The following is a 22,482-nucleotide window of genomic DNA, read 5'->3' on the forward strand; positions in this document are numbered from 1 at the left end:
TGTTCATCATAAATATTCAACTTATGCGATTATAATATAAGAGAACTAATTACTACGTTTAAAGGGTTTTTTAGTTTTAATGACTGTAATAACTTAGTATCAAATAACTAAGATAAAAAAGTTATTGATTTTGATGCGCTCATAGAAAATAAGATGAAAAAAAAATATATATATATATATATATGCGTTTTTAAATTTTATATAATTTTTAGACTAAATCATCTTATATACTAATTTATTTGTTTCTAAAAGTATTATTTGGTGTAAATGTTAAAATAATTTTAAAAAACAAATAAATGAATCAACTGTGAATAATATGATAGTGCATATTGTATTTTTGAAAAATTGAAAATTTATAATTTTTTTCCGTAAAAATTCATATATTTATTATTTTTTAACATTCACATATTTTATTTATTAGATAGTGTCTACTTCTCATTCCTTGGGCTTTAATTGATGTATCTTCGTTTAGGGTTTCGGCCTGGCTTCATCTCAACTTCAGGCCCAAATCGCAATTTCTATTTTCTCATCCATCTCCATTGCTGAATGGATTTTGGTGTTGTCGTAATACTACTTCAAGGTGAATGAAAGCTTCAACGCCTGTGCGACAATGCCTGCAATCCCATCTTCGCTTCACATCCTCAATCCACGACTCAACTTCTGTCTGAAGCCTTTCTTCCTCTCTCTCACTCACTTCTCTTACTCCACGCCTCGAAGATTTCTCATCCCCAACCGACTTATTCTACCGCAAACTAGAACCCTATCAGCCGAGGCACCGGCCGCCCAGAATGGTGGCGGTGGAAGGTCGGGCGCTATATCCGCGCCTCCAGTATCCGAGGATTTTCATAAAATCGATGTCAATCCCCCCAAAGGCACCCGTGACTTCCCTCCCGAGGATATGCGTCTTCGCAACTGGCTCTTCAACCATTTCAAAGAAGTTAGTGCTCATCTTATATTTGTAAAGAATGCAGGTTTTGTTTTGTTGATTGAAGTTCTGATTTTAAATTTTTATGTTTGAAGGTCTCGCGGTTGTTTGGGTTCGAGGAGGTAGATTTTCCGGTGTTGGAGACGGAAGCGCTGTTCATTAGAAAAGCTGGGGAGGAGATTAGAGACCAGGTAAGTATTTTCTTTTTCACTTTCCTTCGTTGATTAAAATTTTTTCCCTTCTTGAACTGGATACACTTTTACCTCGAGTTTGTGTGCAAGACATTAGTGATGACGTAGGACTACTTAAGAGTTGGGATATTTTTTTTTGAGATAAAAGTTAGAATAGTATTAGAAGGGTACCAAGGAGGTACTGTCCATTTACAAAAAGATTTTACATATTAAAGAGCATATCAACCACCACTCTACTATCTTTTAAAGATAATAAATTACGATCCAAAAATATGAAGTGAAAATAATGTAATCATCTATTTCTAATATTTACAAGAGTGTCTTCTATACCCGCAAAAACATAATTGTTTTTTTCTTTTCATAAAATTCAAAAAAATAGTAAGGGGAATAAGGCAAACAACTTTGTTGTAAGATAGTTTTTTGAAATGTAAGGAAAATATTATTATGCACAAGGTATCAAGGAGATATCACCCACATATAAAAATAATTACATGTCAATTAAGTGGTTCATGACAACACCAAAGTCGTTCAAATTTTTGATATAATGATTCAACAAAATAGAGTCAAAATTATGAATCCATCTATCTTTAACTCTTGTAAAGTTAGTGTATATACACTGAAAAGCTCTCCCATTTCTTTACTTCCACACCACCCAAAATATAGTAAGTGGAATAAGGAATAAATAATTTTTCTTTCGACAAAAGCCCACCTACGCCCACAGCTTATTACTCACACTACCAGCCGTAACCCTAACAGCCCGAAAACAGAGGTTCATATGTTGTAAGTCACTGGGCAAGATAATAATAAAGGGTTGCATGTTTTCTCAGCAGTATGACATAAGTAGCATCTATTAACCAATACATTTCCCTTCTTAGCATGTCCAAAGTCAAAATACATTTATTGGTTGCTTCCCACACAAAAAAAGCCATCTAGTGAGATTACCATTCATTAATTTATATGATCAATTAATTTTTTGTTTGCATATTAATTGCCAATTTCATAAATTAACCATAAATCATATAAGACAAGCAATCTATATATTAAGAAAGCACAATTGAATCAATTAACCATACCAGTACATTATCATGTATTTAAAACTGTAAATTCAACAATCAGTTAAATAGGACAACAAATAAATAACTAACCGGTTCCGTCTCCATTGGTAACCTGTAATTATTTTCAAAGTTTTCTAAATTATACAAATACTATATTACCAATTATTAAGGTTCAATTCTATAACAGATGATAAGGTGATGAATTCTTATCTGAATCGATATCCGAAATGTCGAACTTTTTACTGCACCTACTTTTAGTCCCCGGTTTCCTGAATTTTTCTACGGGGATTAAAACACGCTTTACGTATCTAAAAATACCCAAAAAAATCCAAAATCGGTATTAAAAATCATTTTCGGTTAATTTCAGAATTCCAGCATGATGGCACCGCTGTGCTCCGGTGACGGCACCGCCGCGGGCGGCGGCAGTGGTGGTTTGCCTCACCCTGGGGGTTTTCGGTTAGTTTTGACCAGTTTTAGCCGATTTTATACCCATTCCTGCGAGAAAACACATTAAAGGGATTCGGTTGGCAAAAAATAGTCAAAAACTAAAAACTTATCGGTGGCGAAATTTTTCAGTGTAGCGGCTCCGCCGGCTCATCTTCGCTGCTGAGCGTTTTTCTTCGATCAATCTATAGAAAATAGAATGGTGAACATAATTGTGAAAAAATCGTACGAAAAGAGAAACGGGAAGGGGTTCATCGGAGGCGATTTTGGGTTTTGTCCGCGGCGGCACCGCTGGACCTTACCTGCGGTTTTGGCTCATTCACCCTTCTTTTTACTCTGATTTGGCTATGAGGGTGTTTGGAATCAAATTTCGAGCATATAGGAGAATTTGTTTACCTTTTTTGACGGTTGAAGGTGGCTCTGGCATGGCGGGGCAGCGGTCGGCTCCCTTCTCCGGCGACTGGTTTTTCTTCTCTGGCGGGTAGGGTTTGGGTTCGGTGTGATGCGAGATGTTTATACCCATATTTCTTAAATTTGGGCTGTTCATTGTGTTTGATGTAATACCCTAAATTAATTTTTAATGTAATTTAAGATTTATTTAGAAATATAATTTTTTAATTTTATAATTTTAATTTAGAGTAAAAATGAAGTAAAATTGATGGAAGATTAAATTGAAAATAATTTTAGAAAAAAAGGGTGAAAATTTGGATTTTGAGGTCATTTTTGAAAGAAAAATCGGAAACCGGGGGGTCAAAATATAATTTAGAGAAGTTTTACCACGTCAGATGTCCGGTCACTAGGCCCGATGAATCAGGACGTGCCACGTGATAGCGGACGCTGACGCGGTACGACGTGGGAGCCACGCGGATGATCCGCGTTCCAGCGATCGAACAACCCAGATCCGTTTCCACGCACACGGACAGTCCAGATGCGTTCCCTCCCCAACGCAATCGGATGGTCAGATTGGATTGCGATGAACGGTACAGATTAGATCGCGATGAACGGCCCAAATTCACTTCCTATTTAATCGCGATCGGATGGTACAAATCAAACGTGATGGACGGTTTAGATTAAATTCAGAGGGATATAAATAATCCTCGTTCGCACTAAACCCTAACCCTAACCGTCAGACCCCCTCACCGGAGAAGAAGACCCTGCTACCGGAAAGGAGACCGCCGCCACCCGCTGCCACGCCGGAGCCTTTTTCGACCGCCAAAAGAGGTAAAAAAATTTCTCTTTACTAAGAATTCAATTTTAAATATATTCATGGCAAAATCGGAGCAAACATATCTGCTGATTAGTCGGAAAACATGGGCAAAGCCCGGCGCCGCCGCCGCAGGGAATTTCACAAAACGTCTCCGATGAGACTCTTTCAGGTTCTCGTTCTACGTAATTTTTCTACCGTTGTGATCACCGTTTCCTTCTCTACAGGTTGACTAAAGCAAAACACTAAACTACAACGTGAGCCGGATGAGCCGCCGCACCGGAGAGCCCCGTCGTCGGTGAGTTTCGGTTTTTTGTGTTTTTTCAGCCAACCGAGACCCCTTAATATATTTTCTCGCAGGGGTTGATGCGAAATCGGCCGAATTCGACCGAAAACGACCAAAAACAACCGACCCGAGGTGGACCGGTGCCGTAGAAAGCTATACAAGGATTTCACCGAGAACCCTTTCTTCTCTTCCAGCTTCCAAAACCTTTAATCTCTTTCATTGTTCAACTTCATATCATTCAAGCACGATAACAGGCTGATATATTCATCTATTTCCCAATGTTGCAGTCTTCTCTTCGCCTTCACATCCCACACCCTTCCCTCCCCACAATGTCATATATCTCCTCCACCTTGGCATCCTTGTTGCAAGTTTATCAAAAATTCTTTTAAATCTATCTTTTAAGTTGAAGTTCCCCACCCATTTGTCATGCCAAAACCTAGCCCCATCAACCATGCCAGCCTGCCAGCCCAGACATCCCTTGATAAAGCAGCTGTTATCCCGAATCTTCCTCGAAAGGCTCAATATGTGAGGCTTAAATTTTCCTCTTAAATTTACCTCTTCGTCCACTCTCCCTTTCCCAATCACTTCATCTAGCATGCACCACCTTCCACCACAGTTTTCCTCCTCCCCGAGAGACCTCGACAGCCATTTCCCATGAATGGCACGATTTAAATCCATAATTGACTTTAAACTGAACCCCCCCTCCATAACCAGTTTCTTAACCTCCTCACACCTAATCAAATGGTATTTCTTATTACCTTTCTCATCACCCCAAAGGAATCTACATTGGATATCTTCAAATCTTTTTGTTATGCTGGCCAGAATTGTTAAGAAGGGAAGTAGTAAATCGGCAAATTTAACAAGTGTATTCTTAATCAAAGTGAGTAATGTTAATGTCATTTTACACTTGAAATGCATCCTACTTTGCTTCCAAATAGTGTCCGATCTTAAAATCAAATTGAGAAAGACGGAAATGGTGCGGATTGGTGATAGAAGTGATGAAGCTAGATTGGACATGGTATTGGGTTGTAAAGTCACTAATTTACCTGTAAGTACCTTGGTCTCCTACTTGGGGCTAAATATAAAGATGCAAGAACTTGAGAGCCTATTATTGATATCTTTGAAAAAAGATTGGCGGGTTGGAAACATACATCTTTTCCCTCTCAATCCCAACATCCAGTCCATTCAACAAATTCAACTCCCCTCTCTCTCCATCAATCTACTAAATGCCTCCACAATGTTGAGGAAAAGTAGAGGTGACAAAGGGTCCCCTTGGCGCAGGCCTTTAGAAGCCTTGAAGAAGGTTGATGGTCCCCCATTAACCATGACCGCAAAGGAAGTATAAGAAATACATTTTCTAATTTACTTTCTCCATTTACACCCAAAACCCATCCTACCAAACATATAGTCCACAAAATCCCAACAAATATGATCATATGCCTTTTCCATATTAATTTTGTGTATAAGTCCTTGTTTTTTTTGTCCCACCAAATCATCCACCACTTCATTGGCAATCATCACTGTATCGAGGATTTGTTTCCCTTCAACAACCGCATTCTGATTTTCACCAATCACTTCCCCAAAAACTCTAGATAATTTTTTTGCAAGCACCTTGAAGATCAATTTATAAATACTCTCCACTAAACTAATTGGTGTAAAATCATTTATTTCTTTAGCACCCACCATCTTAGGAATAAGCACTAAAAACGTTGAGTTGATGGAGTTAAAGGTCCCGTCCTATGGAAATCATGGAACACAGCCATCACATCACTCTTTATCACATCCCAAAATACCTGGTAAAACTTCATATTGAAACCATCGGGCCCCGGTGCCTTCTCCCCATTACATTAGTCTAGGCAGGTTTTAATTTCCTCTTTCGTGAATGACACCTCCAACCCATCCCTGCTAACATCACACAACCTCTTAAAATTCAGGTTATCAAGATTAGGCCTGTGAACTGTGTCTTCCGTGTACAGATTCTGAAAAAATAGTTTTGCCCTCTGTCTCATCTCCTCATTACCACTAACAGTTTACCCATTTCAGCACAACTCATCCATAAAATTATTTTTCCTTCGATAATTGACTAAACAATGGAAATATTTAGTGTTTCTATCCCCCTCATTTAGCCATTTCTCTCTAGCTTTTTGTTTCCATGAAATCGCCTCCAAGTTCATGATAGCCGCTACTTCCTTCTTAATGTCCTCCCTCCTAGCCATTTCTTGCTCACTTAACAACCGCCCATCTCCCTGCTATCCAAGTCAGCCAGCTCCATAAAATTCTCCTTGATAACCCTCTTCAATCTGCCCTCCTCCTTCCTAACCCATCTCTTAATTTCGGTTTTCAGGTATTTCTAGCAGTATCCTCGACAACAGCCTCTTGCCAGCATTTCTCCACCATAGGCCTGAAACCTTCCACTTTCAGCCATTTGTTATCAAACCTAAATGGAGAAGGACCCCAAATTATACCTTCAAGCACAAGACATATTGGGATGAGATTGGCCGAGTTAAAAATTTTTGGCTCACACCTGCAAGCTGCATTAACAAACCATTAGAGATAAGAAAACGGTCAATTCTGGACCAAAATGGGCTATCCCTCGAGTTAGACCACATCCATCTGCCACCCCCAAGTGGAAGGTCCACCAACTCCAAATTATCTACCTCTCCTAGAACTCCTCCACCTCCACACATTTGGTTCCCCCACCCGATCTCTCATGCAAAAGGAGTATCATATTAAAATCACCCGAATCACCTAGTTTTCACCCATCTCATTTTACAGCTCTGCAACTCTCCCACAGACACTCCTTTTCCTTTCTGTTTCCTCTACAATAGATGACTGAAAAAGCCCATCTCACCCTATCCCCCCAGTTCTTAAACAAGATCGAAATAGACACCTTGCCCCTGTCCACCCCTTTGCAAATAATTTTTTTTGTCCCACATAATAAGGATACCCCCCAGCTGCCCCAACTGCTGGTAAGTACACCCAGTCCACCTTACTACCATTCCACAGGTTGCAGATAACCTACTTATTAATTTCCTCCATTTTGGTCTCTTGTACGTAGACCTAATCTGGTTTCCATCTTTTCAAACAGCTCTTGATAATCCCTTATTTTTTTCCTTCATTAATTCCACTCACATTTCATGAAATGATTTTCCATATCATCATTATAGTTTACTAGACTTGCTGTCCTTACCCCCCCTCCTGCTGATTTTTTACCCTCATAATTTAAAGACCACTCCAGTTTTTTAAGTTCTCTGCTACCCCCTCCTCCCTTTTTCCTGCTACTCTTTTTATCTTTTTTCCTATCCCTTTCAGCTTCTAAAAATCTTAATTCAAGTTCTGCCAACAAGCTCAACACCCTATGTTTAAGACCCTCAAAAGACAATCCAAACAATTTATTCACCTTGACAAAATTCCTCTGCACCCAGACGGAGTACAGTTCCTCCGCTTCTTGATCAGCCATATGCACCATCTCACAGTTGAGGTTGTCACATTGTATGGGAGTCACAGACCTTGTTGTTTTTTTCCATCAGACCCATCTTGATCACTGCCAGATCGTTTCTTACCTCGTCGAAGCTTTCCCACTCATATCTCTTAGTTTCGACCCCCTCATCCCCAACACTACCTCCCACCATTTCACCCACAGAGAAATCGGAGACGCTTGATTGAACCGACCCCAGTAATTCACCCACCTCGACTCCGCCCACCTCCGTTGCCACTTCAGATACTGTCCCGATCGCTTTCTCCCCAGTCCTAACATTTTCTTTTACAGTCGAGCACACCACAAATTTTTCATTTCCTTCTCTCGATTTTGCCCCTTTATACTGACCTATAAGAGTTGGATACTTGGGCGAACCAGGCTTGACCCGCTTTGGTTGCCAAATCTTCCTCACCCGTTTCCTACCCACAACTTTGCTCGGCCCAGGATCATTCACCCACTTTCCTTTTTCGGCCCAAGAGAACCTTTCTTTTTTTCCTCCCCCTTTCGGCCTGCTATTCACCCTTCCAAATTTACTTTCCCACCCATCACTTATCACATGACCCACCTTGTCAGTAAATTCAAAAATCGAAATCCTCTTACCTGAATCGCTCTAACCTGCCCTACCTTCTTGCCCTACTCGATTTGCCTTCTTGTCTGGTTGCCTGAGGATGCTAGCGAAGGACTCCTTCTTCTTCTCGACCAACTCGAGGCTACATCCTGGACACTTAAAGACAATAGTGTGTTGTTTGACCTGGGGGAATGGTTCCCAATTTATCATCTTTCCTTTTCCTTTCAGCCATTATGGGGAAATCAGCTCCGCCCCAACGACCTCATAGACAACTTCCATTAGTTGCCACCATCCCTCAGCCAGAGCTTCGTTAGGAAGAATAGCTTGTGACACTCCCACTGGTGCCCTCTTTGCCTTCAGATAGCATCAGAAATTTTCCTCGCTTGTTCCCACTCAAGACCAAGTGCTGCGTTCTCCATCTACTTCTCCGAAGCCTGCTCCATAACACGTCTCCTTTCTCCCATCTAAACTCTCTTCAGCTTTTCAAGAACCATTCAACGTCTTCTTGCTGAAGGAACATAGACTTTCGATAACCCCTTCTATTTTTGTACACCCTGACACCGCTACCTTCTTCCACGACATCAAAAGATTTCTGTTTGGCTACAAAAAACTTTCTCTGGCTCACCGGCTTGGTTGCCGGGGTGACAGTCACCACAAGTGACAGATCACTGATGATCCTCTCTTTAGACACTCTCACGCTAGACTCTCACTCTAAGAAATGTTTTGTAGTCTGTTCAATGTGTAAAAGCATGTTTTAGTTCCAGATTACCATATCTAGAGAAGATTTACAGAGTCATTTGAATGTGTATCAGAGATCCCGCTAACATATTGTCAATAAATTAATTTTTTAAAACATCCATCTATTTGTTGTAAGATAGTAAACCTTCCCATGCCAAAAGCTCGTTATAAATAAAACCTGCCATTACCCAATTAATACGCAGCAAGTTGTAAATCATGGACCATAAGTTTGTAGATAAAGTGCACCATAAAAGGATATGATTACAGCTCTCGGCGTTGCGTTTGCAGAGGAAACATCGGTTAACCAAAGTTCTGCCTCTTTTCATCAAATTATCCAAAGTCAGTATTTTTACCTTAGTTGCTTCCTACGTGAAGAAAGCAATCCTGGGGGGAGCATTACTTTTCCAAATATATTTGAAAGGGAAGGGATTTTGTTGATCAGAAGTGTTCCGGCCCCTTGCAATAGTAACATTTCTTTAGAAAGAATTAATGGAGGATTTGCCATTCTTCTTCAGTTTTCAGACAAGGGTGTCAGGACTGTCACTCAAATGAACTCTGGCCATCAAAGATAGAAATTTCTCAAAATCCTCCAGCTCCCAGTCATTTAAATTTCTATTGACAGCAATGCAGCAATGCCCCAATCTGTCAAAAGCCTCTGAAACCAGCATATTTTTCTGTTGCGCAATCACATATATCGATGGAAAGACAGATTTAAGGTTCCCTTCTTCACACCAGGAATCATGCCAAAAATTTATTTCATTACCCCAACCAACCCGCCAGTGAGTGTTAGCAATCAGATCATTATAGCTAGAGAGGATGCCTTTCCAAACACTAATTCAATGCAGTCTTTTAGGGAAGATGAATCTGCCTTCACTGTTTTTTTTCATCAATTTAAGCTCTACAATTCTCCTCCACAAGCTGTTATCATCTTTTAAATATCTCCAAATCCATTTGCCATGAAAAGCCTTATTAATAGTAGTAATAGATCTTATCCCAAGACCACCCAATTTCATTGGAAATTGAACTTCTTCCCACTTAACAAGATGATACACTCTTTTATTGTCCGTACCACCCCATAAAAATCTGTTTTGGATGGCTTCCATTGTCTTGCTAATCATAAAAGAAGAAAGAATTATGTTGAGGGAATTAATCATGAAGGAAAGGTGATCTCTGGTAATGAGAGGCTGAGAGAGGCTGCCAAAGAACGCTACCAGTAGCTCTACACTAAGGAATTTCTGATCAGACCGAACCTAGATAACCTCCATTTTGACAGTCTTGATAATGCCAACAGAGAGATGCATGAATGGGAATTTTCTAAGGATGAAATTTTTGATGCACTCCAAAGCTGTAATGATGATAAGTCCCCTGGACCAGATGACTTCAACCTCAAATTTATTCAGACCTTTTGGCCTATTAGGAAAGAGGAGGTGCATGAACTTTTCAAAGAATTTCATCAGGATGGTGAGTTTGTCAAAAATAGAGTTCAGATATAAAAAGAACAAAAGTGAGAACTAGGGTTTCTTGTTTTTCAAAAATATTTTATTGAATAATAGAATTCTATCCGAAGTAAGCGAGATCTACAAAGTATTTGTGATACTTTTTTATTAGTTCTAATATGAATAGAAAAATTAAATACCAAAATAATAAAATGCTAAAGTTCCTTTTATATTTAAAAGAATTATAATTTTTTGATTGATCTAGATAGTCCAAATTTAACTCATTCTACATCTTCTTGTTTGATTAGAAAAACTCATCCACAAATTTTGGAGCGGTAAATTACATAAAATTTTGATCCCTAACCTTCTGAGGAAAAATATGACAGACTTTATGCTTGGTCATTCTCTTTAATGGAAAACATAATGGAAACACACTGTTCAGAGTGTGAAATTCTGGCAGTAGGATGAAAACACACTGTGATGTGACCCTAGAAACAAAAAGAAAACAAAAACCTAAAGGAACCAAGCAAGCAAGTCAGCGGGCAGCAAGATTTTCCCGCACCCGGGAGATCACTTGCGAAGAAGGTCCTGATAGTATCCGCGCGCACAGAGGCTGCAAACGTGCATCCAGAGCACGTGCGCAAGGCAAGCAGGGGGCCAGAACCTGCTCCACATGCGAGGGGCATCAATCCCGCTGGAACGCAGATTCCGTCACCCTGTCAGATTCCCGTAAGATTGACGCCATGGGAGGAGTTGCTTAACAGCCAGAATTGATCCTCCATTCTGTCCAGAACCAAGAAACAACCCAGAAATATCAAGAAAACAGAATTGGACAGCTAGTGAAGAGAACCCAAGCCTAGCAGAAATCACATACCTGAGAGCTTGCCACCAGTCTGAACAGGTTCTGCAGATTTGTCAGCAAGCCGTAAAGCCTGATTCTGGTATCTGTAATACTACAGAATACAAAAGAAGAAGACTGGATGGAGAAGGAGAGGTGTGAGAAGAAAGATGATCGGCCAAGAAGAGGAATCTACCCGAAGACAAAGACAGAATTTCTGTTCAACACCGCAAGCTAGTTCCTTCTTCGAGCCCGATGCCTACGCAGAAAATAACTGAAGAAAATAAGAAGATGAAATCGAAAAGATTACAAGTATTGAATTCCGAAAAGAAGTCTAAAGCCACCAAGAAGAGAAGTCTAGATTGTGTATACTAGGATTTTTCTACATTATTTTATTAAGAGTTTGAGTTTTTATTTAAGTTAAATTTTAGTTTTTAATTTGAATTAAAATTAAGAATTAGATTTAGGATTCTTATTTTAGTATCTAAGTCAAATAAGGATGGTAACTCTATAAATAAAGGCTACCACCCCTCATAAAAACACAAGTTCAATATTCAATAAAATTTTCAGTTTGCTTTTAACTCTTGTTAATTGTGTGAGTGCTTTTTAAGAGAGTGTGTACAACTATCTTGTTGAGTGCGGGGTTGATTCAACTTATCAAAATAAATTCCTTGTGACGTTTTGTCAATCCTTAAATTGATTTCACTTATCAAGATTGCATCTTGTGGCATTTAATCAATTCTACTTTTATCCCTAGTATCTTGGTTGACATTTACAAGTTGAGTGTAGGGATTTGTTGAGAGTTTAAAGATTCTGAATACTAGATTAGCTGTGGAGTTTTTGATCACGTTAGTTGATTTTGGGTTCCGTATCACACTATCACATTTCTCCTTATGTAGAACCTCAATAGAGTTGTCTTTGAGAAACAGGAACACATGGTGGTTATTCTTACTTCTTTTCCACTTTAGATGTTGATGATATGCATCTTATCATATAAAAAAGAGAGGTATTTGCATGTTAACCATAAGCTAGATCATTATCCTCATATAATACATAACCATCGTCTCTTCCCTGCATGTTTCATTTTAACATGCAAGTTGTTGGTAAACCATATGTCCACTTTGTCGACTGTTAAACAAACAATTTCCTTATTTTTGAAAAGACTTTGAAATCGATGTTGATCCATTCTTCAGCCGCCTTTTGATTCAGGATCTTGTTTGAAGTTGATGCTATAATGAAAAACTATATATTTCTAGGAATCGGATATGTTAAATATTTTTTCATGTTAAGAGCGGCTTGATTAGGTTGGGTTGTGGTTTCAGAAATTGTCGAATTAATTCTCTTTCAATTGTTTAGTCCTTAATCCTCCTCTGAATCAATATACAACTTGACTATCAACTTGACTTCAAATATTTACTTCTTCAAACTTTATATGTACCTAATAAGCAACATGTTAACTTGAATTGAAATGTATGCTTGGTCAATAATCTTGTTAAAGTAGCTGACAGGTAAATATCTTTTCACAAAGAGTGGTTTTCATCTCATTCCATTTTTTCAGTTTCTGTTTTTTTTCTTCGTGGTACATTCACATGAAATATTGAAGGACCATATTTTTGTGAGTCCAACCAATTTTATTGTGGTAGATTTGACTCATCATGCGTATGACATATCGTACTCATTTAAATTATTCTCCCATTGAATTAAGCCAATAAAAGGTTAGGATCACAACTTCCATCAAAATTAGGACTTCTACTTTGTCTTTCTTGATAATGTCTCCAGCATTATCTTCATTGTATCTCCTATCAACACCATTTGCCTGTGCAACTTTTAGGTCTTGAACTAGTGGAGCTATTTGTGTAGTAGGCAAGTGTCTTAATTCTTTCAAAATTGCATTAGTTGTATTTTGAATTATCTCAAATCTGGTGCTATCGTCTATCTCATACATATGGTGCTTAGATTTAATGTTGAACCAGTCTGATTGAAGCGGGAATCAATCAAGGGGACTCAGTCTGGTTACATTTGGATATTAGAGGAATCAAAATAGTTTAGATTGGGTGAGTCATTGGGCATGCGTGTGGCTCACCTGCTGGCTCTGGTCACCAGTTGAAGATGAGCCTCTAATAGTTGACTTGGCTGGAGGTGGGGTTTGCAAATTGGAGGTCCGTGTGAGACACGGCTTGGAAGGTTTTGGGATTGAGAGAGGTAGTGACTACCTTGTACTTTTTGGCCTGTGGCATGTTTTCCTGTGAAGTGTTGTAGTAGGGCTTCGAAGGATATTGGCTAGAGTTCTTTGGTGTTGTGGTAAAAGGATGTGCTTACCACACACTGGTTGTGGGTGATTTGTAGTTGGTGGATGTTTGATGTTTCTGGGTTTTGATTCTTTTTCTTCTCCTAATTGGTTTGGGCATGTTTAGGTATAGAGTTTTAAGATTTCCAGTGTCGATTTTTTTTAGCTCTATACCAACTGATATAAGGTAAATTAGGTTTGATTTGCTCCCTTAAGGATTTTGCAGAAGAAAAACTAGTAATCACAACTAGGGCTTTTTAGACTCCACATTTAAAAAAGTCTTAAGTATCACACTTAAAAGTCTAATATGCAACCAAAAATTGGAGAAAATTCCCGAAGTGCTAATTATAATAGGATTAGACTTGACATACTAATTTTGACGAGAATAAGTAAGAAAAATTAACTCCAAAAAGAATAAAATCATAAAGTTACTAAAATTATTCTACTACAGTCCTGAATAATGGAATAGTTATATACTTAAAGCATTATAGTTTCTCAATCTAAACTTAAACCATTCTATATCAAGAAAATTTATATGCCAACAGCTTATTTGGACATTTTCTTTCTCTAGCATTTCTCTGTGTAGCTCAATGAAGATCATGAAGAGTATGATACATAGTTTTTGTTTGATCAAACGATAGTGACAACCTGATTATTTTATATTATTATTTAATATTTTTGTTATGCGGTATAGTGCAAATATTGAACCTAAATGCCATTTTGGTTTTGTAGATCTGTCAATAATAAATCAATGCGTGTCCTTGAATAATAACCAATTGCGTCACCGTTTTTATGGTGTTAATTCATGATAGTCTACGGTTGTGCTTTTGTGGTCTTAATAACGATGATTGCCAGCTATTAGATATTTAAACTAGCTATAAATTTGCCTTTCCTTTATGTAGTTGTATTGTTTTGAGGATCGGGGAAATCGGCGGGTTGCATTGAGGCCTGAGCTTACACCTTCTTTGGCAAGGCTGGTGATACAGAAAGGGTATAGAAAATGCTGATTCTGAAATAACTGGCTTTCTTAATGTGATAAAGCCAGTGTCTTTATATTTATGTTTTGCCACAGCTTCCTAGTGATAATATTTCAACGTTAATATTTTTCACTGCCTCTTTATTTATTTCCTTATGATTTTTGTATCCAGGTATGGATCCCAGAATTGATCCCCATGTGTTTTTTTGGTCCAGAAAATCTGTTTCCCTTCCGCTGAAATGGTTTGCTGTTGGGCAGTGCTGGCGTTATGAGAGAATGACAAGGGGACGTCGTCGTGAGCACTACCAGTGGAACATGGATATCATAGGTGTACCTGAAGTTATGGTACATGTTGCCTATTTATTCTGAACTTTTAACCTGAATGAGGTGTATCCTGTTTTTCCAATTAGGTTATGTGCAGAAGTTTCTGGCTGCATAGGTATAGCATGCTAGTTGTAACACTGATCTTTCTGTAGCATCCTGATTGACTTGGGTGCATTTGTGCGTGCAATCCACATGATCCTCCTTCCTCCTTTCACCTATTTGGAGATAAAATTTTAGGGAAGTTATCAACTTGGCTTCACAGCACATGCTTATAACGTGGAAGCCTATAATTTCAGTAACTGCTACCTGTCACTTTTTAACCTTGTTGTTCCCCCTTTTCTGCTGCAGGCCGAAGCGGAACTTCTTTCTTCTATTATCACTTTTTTCAAAGGAATTGGAATCACATCATCAGATGTAGGGTTTAAGGTTTCAAGTCGAAAGGTGTACGCTTTTCTCCTTCCCATGAACAATTACTATAAAATCCTTATAGCCTTGTTTATGATGTTAGAATGCAATCTTCTAAGATTTCTGTGGGTGAAATAATGTTCACTTTAGAGCATATGGAACACTCTGTTCCTCTTGGTAGATACAAGCAATCTAACATATTTTTTTAAAAAACTGATGTGTTTCTTTTTGACAGGTTTTGCAAGAATTGTTAAGGAGCTACGAAGTACCTGATAGCTTGTTTGGCAAAGTTTGCATTATCATTGACAAGGTTAGTTCCTTGAGTTGCTTATTTTTTCATGAAATTTTGCTTGTTATCCTATTTCTAGCCGTGTCACTCAAACTATAGCATGTTAGTGTCTTGCATAAAATACATCCTGATCTTTGAATGTATCTTAGTCTGTTTGACGAAACACTACAGTGGATGCACAAATCATTAGTAGGTTGTTTTCTTTGAAGCACATGGCATGTTTAGTTTTCTGATCTTATTTGGGTGGGCAATGATATTCTGGAAAACAGATTGAAAAAATTCCAATTGATGAGATCAAAAGAGAATTAAAGTCATGTGGGATATCAGAAGAGGCTATTGAAGAGCTATTACATGTCCTTTCTGTGAAGTCGTTGAGCAAGCTGGAAGGTAGTTTTTTCTCAATTTTGTATTGAGAATTTCTTGTGGTTATTATTGTTTGCTATAGAGAAGTACCCAGGCAGGGGGCTACAGCCCTTTCAAGTGAATATGTTTATCTCTCTTTTAGAGAAGAGTAGCATGTTTTCTTAATTGTTTGATTTCTACAGAGGAGAGGAAAGAAGTACCATGACTTTTTCTGTTAAAAGAAAAGAAACATTATTAGGAACAGATAAGAAATAGCAGATAACAAATCTGCCAACAACAGCAATTTTAGGAACAGATAAGAAATAGCAGATAACAAATCTCCCAACAACAGCAAACTAACTTCAACCAAACTAGCTTCCCAATCTCTTTGCAAATTAGCTATGATGTTCAATTCTTCTACTTAGTTTTCATTGTTCGTTTGAATCTATGTTTACTTTTCCTTTGAATGCTGAAATGAATTCATGCTAGAATATATTAGATTGCAGTTTCATATTCAGGTGTAGAGAAATTAAACTTAGACTAGGCATTGTATCCAATGTATATGCTGCATCTATTAGTGTCAAGTTTCATGGATATGTGGCTGAACCAACTTGGTTGAGTGGCCGAGACCTCTTCACCTCATGTTGGAGAGCCTCAGTTTGATCCAGTGAATGTGTGTCATGCTGTTAGAAACTATTGTACCAAAAAACATATATAATTCATGGATATTGCCATAAGCAAAATGTTTTTTTGTTGCAGAAATATTAGCATATGATGAAAATCTCAATCCTAATTAGGTTATAATCTTGTCAATGTAGAGATAATGGGAGGTGCAGGGGAAGCAATTGCTGATCTGAAACAACTATTCTTACTCGCTGAAAAATTTGGCTATTCTGAGTGGATTCAGTTTGATGCATCTGTTGTTCGCGGCCTTGCTTACTACACTGGTATTGTATTCGAGGTTAGACTTATGATTCTTTCCCTTAAGATATATAACCTGTATTGCAGTTAAGCATGACTCTTGTTTCTCCAGTTCCTTGAATTTATTAAAAAATGAATTGGAAGTTGTGGGTTATTCGGCCTCAATCTCAAGAGCCGAAGGAAAAGACTGAAAATGAGTACTCGGTTTACTTTGATCTGTCATATGGGTCTAGTATTGAGTTTGTAGTGATGCCAGGGGCCATATCATCCAGGATTTTACATTTGGACCCATGACATCTAGGGAGCAGTATCTTGGATTATGCACCCTACTTGTCATCTAGTGAAATCCTCTGGGAAATTAGGTGCCTCTTAAATTCTCAAGGGGTCGAACTTTTTATCTCAAAAAAAGAAAAAGAAGTCTCCAGAGGTCGAAATTGGTGAGACTTAGAGTATGACCGTAATTATGAAATTGCTAAATATTTTCTTAAAAAAACTGTATTTTGTCCCAAAAGCATCTCTGGTAATAACCATACACTAATATCGCAATTGTATAAACCAAAACCTTGCAGGGCTTTGATCGAGAAGGGAAGCTGAGGGCCATTTGTGGTGGTGGGCGGTATGACAAGCTACTATCTACTTTTGGTGGGGATGACATTCCAGCATGTGGTTTTGGATTTGGGGATGCAGTCATTGTAGAAGTAAGTTTGAGTACCACTCTTTTTGGCTAAGCTCAATGTTCAATTATCTACACTTTTACTGGTAGCATAGTGATCTATTTCTTGGGCAAGCAGAATATAGCAAATAATCTAAAGTATATTCTGCCAAATTTTATTCAATGAGGATAAAATCTCAAAATGCTTTCATATATTTGTTTGGTCATGTCTCAAGATTTTCTTTAATAACAGATGATAACTGTGATCTCCATCAAAATTTTTGTTCTTTCTGTTATAGTTTCTTTTAAATGAAAAGTGCAATATGATGTTTCATCCTTCTCCGTATATTACTTCGAGTTAACAATCTGTCTCTTCCAAATGGGTTGTCACGGAGGAGTTCAAGCCTGTTTAATCATATCTTTGGTAACCCCTTTTTTTTTTGGTTGTATTATTTTTATCTTGGTTGAAAGGCTATTGATAGTTCAATAAGTAACAATTCTTTCGTGTGACTTGAGCATCATCTTAGTAGATGGTACTTTCTAATTAAAGGATTTAGTTTGATATGAGAAATTATGGATTATATCAGTCCTTACTATTTTTTCCTTTTTCTCTTGTTTTTTGTATATTTTATCAGTTAAGTTTAATGTATTTTACACTATACCTATTTATTCCTCTCTTTTTTTCTACGTTCTGTCTTTTTTTTTCGTTTTGTTTCTGCCTCATAGTTGCTTAAAGAGAAGGGCCTCCTACCAGAACTCAGACTTCAAGTAGACAACATTGTGTGTGCTCTTGATCATGATCTTCAAGGACCAGCTGCTACAGTTGCTACTATTCTCAGACAGAAAGGCCAGAGTGTTGATCTAGTCTTGGAAAACAAACCACTCAAATGGTATTGAATTCTATCATTCTTGTTACTATGTCATTTCCGATAGGTGCGGAGATGAGCAGGGTCAGATGTTTGAATATTTGAGCTTGGTTTACTAAAAAAAATAAGAGGTCAAGATTGACCCAAAGCTCTATTTGAGATTATTTAAAACTTAGATTTGGCTCATAAAAAAAGAAATATAAGGTTTTGAACTTGATTCGACTTTACCCTGGTAAAAAAATGAGCCTAGCTGAGTTCAACCAAAAATTGATTAGGTACAAATTCGAATTTATAAAAATAATTTTCATATAAAATTTTATTTGTTATTAACAAAGTTAGAGGATTTAAAATATATAAATATGTAAATATGTACAAACATAAAAATGAATAAGTATACATTTATATTACAAATTTAGAAATGGATAGTAATATATACTAAATGATCCTTGCATTCGATTCAGGACTCCGTTAGACTGCCTTTTTCTAAAAGGACCACCAACTGTGCATGAACAAGTTTGGTCCAGTGCAAGTGCTTTTCTGAGATAAGTTCATTGAATTTCAGGGTGTTCAGGCGGGCAGCAAGGATAAATGCAAGCAGACTAATACTGGTTGGAAAGATTGAGTGGCAAAAGGGTATGGTTGGTGTAAAAGTCCTCTCTTCTGGTGAACAATATGAGATTAAACTTGATGACCTTGAGTGAAATTTTTCTTGTTTATCACCACATTAGATCTAAAATCTTCAAATCAATTGTTTCTTTCTAATTTATTTATTTGTATCTATAAATTTTTGTTGAGACATTAATAAAGAAAATGCTAACAATTGTTTTTGCTCGAGTCCAATTATTTATTCGATTTGCTTTTTTATTTTGCTTCAGACACGAACAGTCTTCTCTAAGTGCCTGTTCTTCATCTCCACTATGGTTAAGGTTGCTAAAAGTTGGTATGGAATGTTACACAATTTTTATTTTTGTCTACTTTGAGAGGAGGTTATTTCTCTAGTTCATCAAGGGATTGTTGCTCATGCAAAGAATAATGGTTTAGGTCATCAGTTGTTAGGTTTTGCTCTCTGATCAGGTTAGAAATTGGTCCTTGCTTGGTAAATGCTTTCTCCTTGAAGTAAGTTTGTCTATACAGTTGAATCCCCTTTATTTGAAGAGAGCTACCTGGATGGAACCATTAAATGCTGTCCCATTTCATCTTGCGTCAAGGTTGGTATCATGGATGAAGAATGTTTAGAGGCATTAGAAAGTTATTTCATTAGTCAAGGAACAGATACTTCAAATCCAAAAAGGAGCATGAATTCAACTGCTTGATAATGTAAACTACTTGTATCTGGAAAGAGAACATCTTGCCAAATATATATTGCATTTGGTTTTTGTTTTTTAAAGATCTGGAATTTTGGTTATGATTTTGTGGACTGCTTATGGCACCAGCTGGAATGAAATGGTTATAATTATGAAGCAAGTCTCTTGGAGTTTGTTTTGGGTTTGCCTGCAGATAAGAGTTTGATCGTGTCCTGAAGTCTTAATTGAAGTTCCAAACTTTTTTATTTGACTGGAGGCTAGGAGTGTCCCTGGATTTGACTCGGTGTTCGGGTTTAAATGTTACTGGGAGTGTATCTTTTTCTCGTATTTGTTCAAACAGTAATGTTGACTTAATTATGATGTCTACCAGATGTTTTTCTGGCATTTATTACATGTCTACGAGACATTTTTGTTTGATTTTATTTTATATCATGCTCAGCATTGCAGATGCTACTTTTTTACTTGACCCACTTTACCACTTGTGTTGCATTATCTTACAGAAGTGCGTTACTAGTTATATTTAGGCTTTAGCAGTTTAAGCTGTCTTGACACAGCAATTATGGAGACTTGCAATATCATATTTATAAAGTTTTCCAGTAGTTCTCATTATGGACAAGAATGCAGACGTAAAAATAGTATAAGTTGTGATAGCTTGGATTAATGCAAGTGAGATTTTTGTCTTGTGATGGCTATCTAGTAGTTCTGAATGGTACTACTTTTGGTGATGGTGCTGGTAGATTCCTGGGACTGTCTTCTATTTCTAATTGGGTACAACTAAATCCCATTGTGAAGAATGCAACAGCTTGCAATAATAGATAGATCGAGAAATAATCTGTCCTGAAGAGCAAGTTATAAGTTGCACAATAAAGCAAATCCCTTTGATCAGCTCAAAGATATGGTTCCTGTGGGTAACAAATGTGAAGACTTGAAGTTACAAGTCAAATTAGCCCACGGGTAAATTCCAAAGCCCTTCTTGTTTTGTGTGGCTTCATCAATTGTTATGTATCTCGTTGTCGTTGGCTAATTTGGGTTGCTTTTCTTTGGGATTTGATGGATTTTTGCAGTGCTTCACATTTGGTGGTTTTAATGGGGTTATTTACAGTTGCAACAGAATTTGGTTTGGTCTTTAAACTGCTTTCTGCTGTGATTTAGTGGTGAAGGAAGAAAATTCCTTTCTCCAATTGGAAATGGTTCCATTGCTGTTTTCATTTGCTTGGTGGTACTCCCAAGCTCCTTGGTGACAACCCATTCATTGGCCCAGTTTGCTCCTGGGGGAGGCCTATACTTGCAGTCTTACTTTGAAGAATTGACGTCACATTCGCGAGGAGGATCTGAAACACCAATAAATGGGGAGACATGATCAAAATTGTTGGATATTTAGTCAAAATCTCATGGGAATGAGGTTATAAGAAGACATGAGGATGAGTAATTTGTTGCTTTATCTGGGAACGCAAACTGTACTCAAATTAGTAATGGTGTCTTGAGTGGAGATGGCTATTAGCTTTGTCAGTTTCATTTGTGGAACCAAAACACTGGTTGGTATGAGTATGCAGTAGAAGAAGGTGACAGAGTTGTGGATTATCTTACTCACAAAGAAAAATACATAGACAACATGGAGCCTCATGAAGATGGATACCTCTACATAAGAAGAAAATTAGTACTATATGTGATTCCAGAGTTAATAGATTGATGTAAAATGAGTTTTTGTTGGCTTCTCAGAGCATGTTTTCTTTTGTCATCTTCTTGAAGATATTAGCAAGAGTACATGACCAGCGGTGCTGTTGATACCTGTATGCCTCAGAAGGTACTTGGAAGCTCATTCTTGATATAGCATGAGAGAGAAAATGAAGAGAACCCAAAAGCCAAATAAAGGAGAAAAAGAACAGGAAAGATGAGCAACATGAAGGTGCCATTAAGTTCCTGACTTTGGAGGCTAGTATTAACTGCAAAATCCATGTCTTCCACCCTGGTCTTGTTGATCCACCCTCTGGTATTTTATATTGCTTTGACTCATTCACAATCCCTGTAAACTTATTAGATAAACTTCTCTTCAAGTTTATATAAAAGATTTATGGTGTGAATCACCACGGAAGCTGAAGAAGGAACAAGTTGAAGAGCCGAGTTGTTGATCTATGCAGAAGTGTTAGGCTGAAGACATTTCTTGTTGCCGAGTCATAAGGCATTCTACCACGTTTTCTAGTACATATCATGCACCACAAAAAGTAGTTACTTAGATCGGTTGTAAATTTTAAGGATTACCAAATCTCCATTTGGCTGGGACCAGACCTAACACCAAATTGTGAAGCAAATAGGGAATAGTCCTCCGAAGAAAATCCTCATCAAGCTGGAAATCTGCATCCAAAATGGCCACAAACTCGCAATCATTGACATAAAGCGCCGGCTTTATAAATCTAATATATGTATTTTATTATTTGTAAGTATCTGAACCAGCACGATTGGGTATATTTTGCTAAGTTTTTAGCTCATCTTTCATAGCCTCCAAGTTACAATACTTGTAGCTCTTTTTCCCCAATGGTTATTCATACAAAATCAGAATCACCATCTCTAAGCTATGGTTGTTATCCGCTGATTAAGTTTCTCATAATTCCAACTAAAAAACTTGACAGAATTCAGGATGATTTACTTACAGCAGTATTACTTGATGTTGCTGATTTTTAGACTGTCTACATGTTTGGGAAACGTCGACAAGATGATGATAAGTTTTACCATCAACGAAATTTCAGCTTGTTATCACAAATTAATTCTTGTACTTGATATTCTCGATAGAGCCAGCAATTCAAGCTGGCATTTCTTGTTTCTGCTTGGAATATGTTTGTAGGCATCTTGTTCTTTTCATCTTATTCATAAATTTTTCTTGAAAAACAAAAAACGTTCTGAAGTTAGGGTAATATATGTTATCCATTTAACATGTATGGCAACAAACAGAGTTTAG

The 22,482-nt window shown here is 37.6% G+C and overlaps 1 protein-coding gene across 6 annotated transcripts; it reads left to right on the plus strand.

Annotated features, from left to right (window-relative positions):
* The first annotated feature begins 522 nt into the window (after positions 1–522).
* Positions 523–22,176, plus strand: LOC110825097 (histidine--tRNA ligase, chloroplastic/mitochondrial-like). Of its 6 annotated transcripts, XR_015814169.1 has the most exons (13): positions 525–937; positions 1,021–1,116; positions 14,353–14,441; positions 14,642–14,771; positions 15,099–15,191; positions 15,391–15,465; positions 15,714–15,831; positions 16,605–16,747; positions 17,277–17,405; positions 18,086–18,249; positions 18,788–18,858; positions 20,267–20,483; positions 20,594–22,176. XR_015814169.1 is itself a non-coding variant. In XM_088210140.1 (12 exons), exons 1-12 carry the CDS (start codon positions 611–613, stop codon positions 19,743–19,745), a joined length of 1,458 nt encoding a protein of 485 aa, XP_088066266.1. In that variant the 5' UTR covers positions 526–610; the 3' UTR covers positions 19,746–19,982. The 6 variants fall into 6 exon arrangements, 5 of the variants coding, with proteins under 5 accessions (XP_088066268.1, XP_088066266.1, XP_088066267.1 ...); XM_088210140.1 differs by lacking the exons at positions 20,267–20,483; positions 20,594–22,176 and adding an exon at positions 19,723–19,982 and having other exon boundaries at positions 526–937; XM_088210141.1 differs by lacking the exons at positions 20,267–20,483; positions 20,594–22,176 and adding an exon at positions 19,101–19,612 and having other exon boundaries at positions 526–937.
* Positions 22,177–22,482: the final 306 nt, after the last annotated feature.

Source organism: Carica papaya, chromosome 8 (assembly GCF_054855325.1).
Source record: "Carica papaya isolate Zhongbai chromosome 8, ASM5485532v1, whole genome shotgun sequence".
In the NCBI taxonomy this organism is placed as follows: domain Eukaryota; kingdom Viridiplantae; phylum Streptophyta; class Magnoliopsida; order Brassicales; family Caricaceae; genus Carica; species Carica papaya.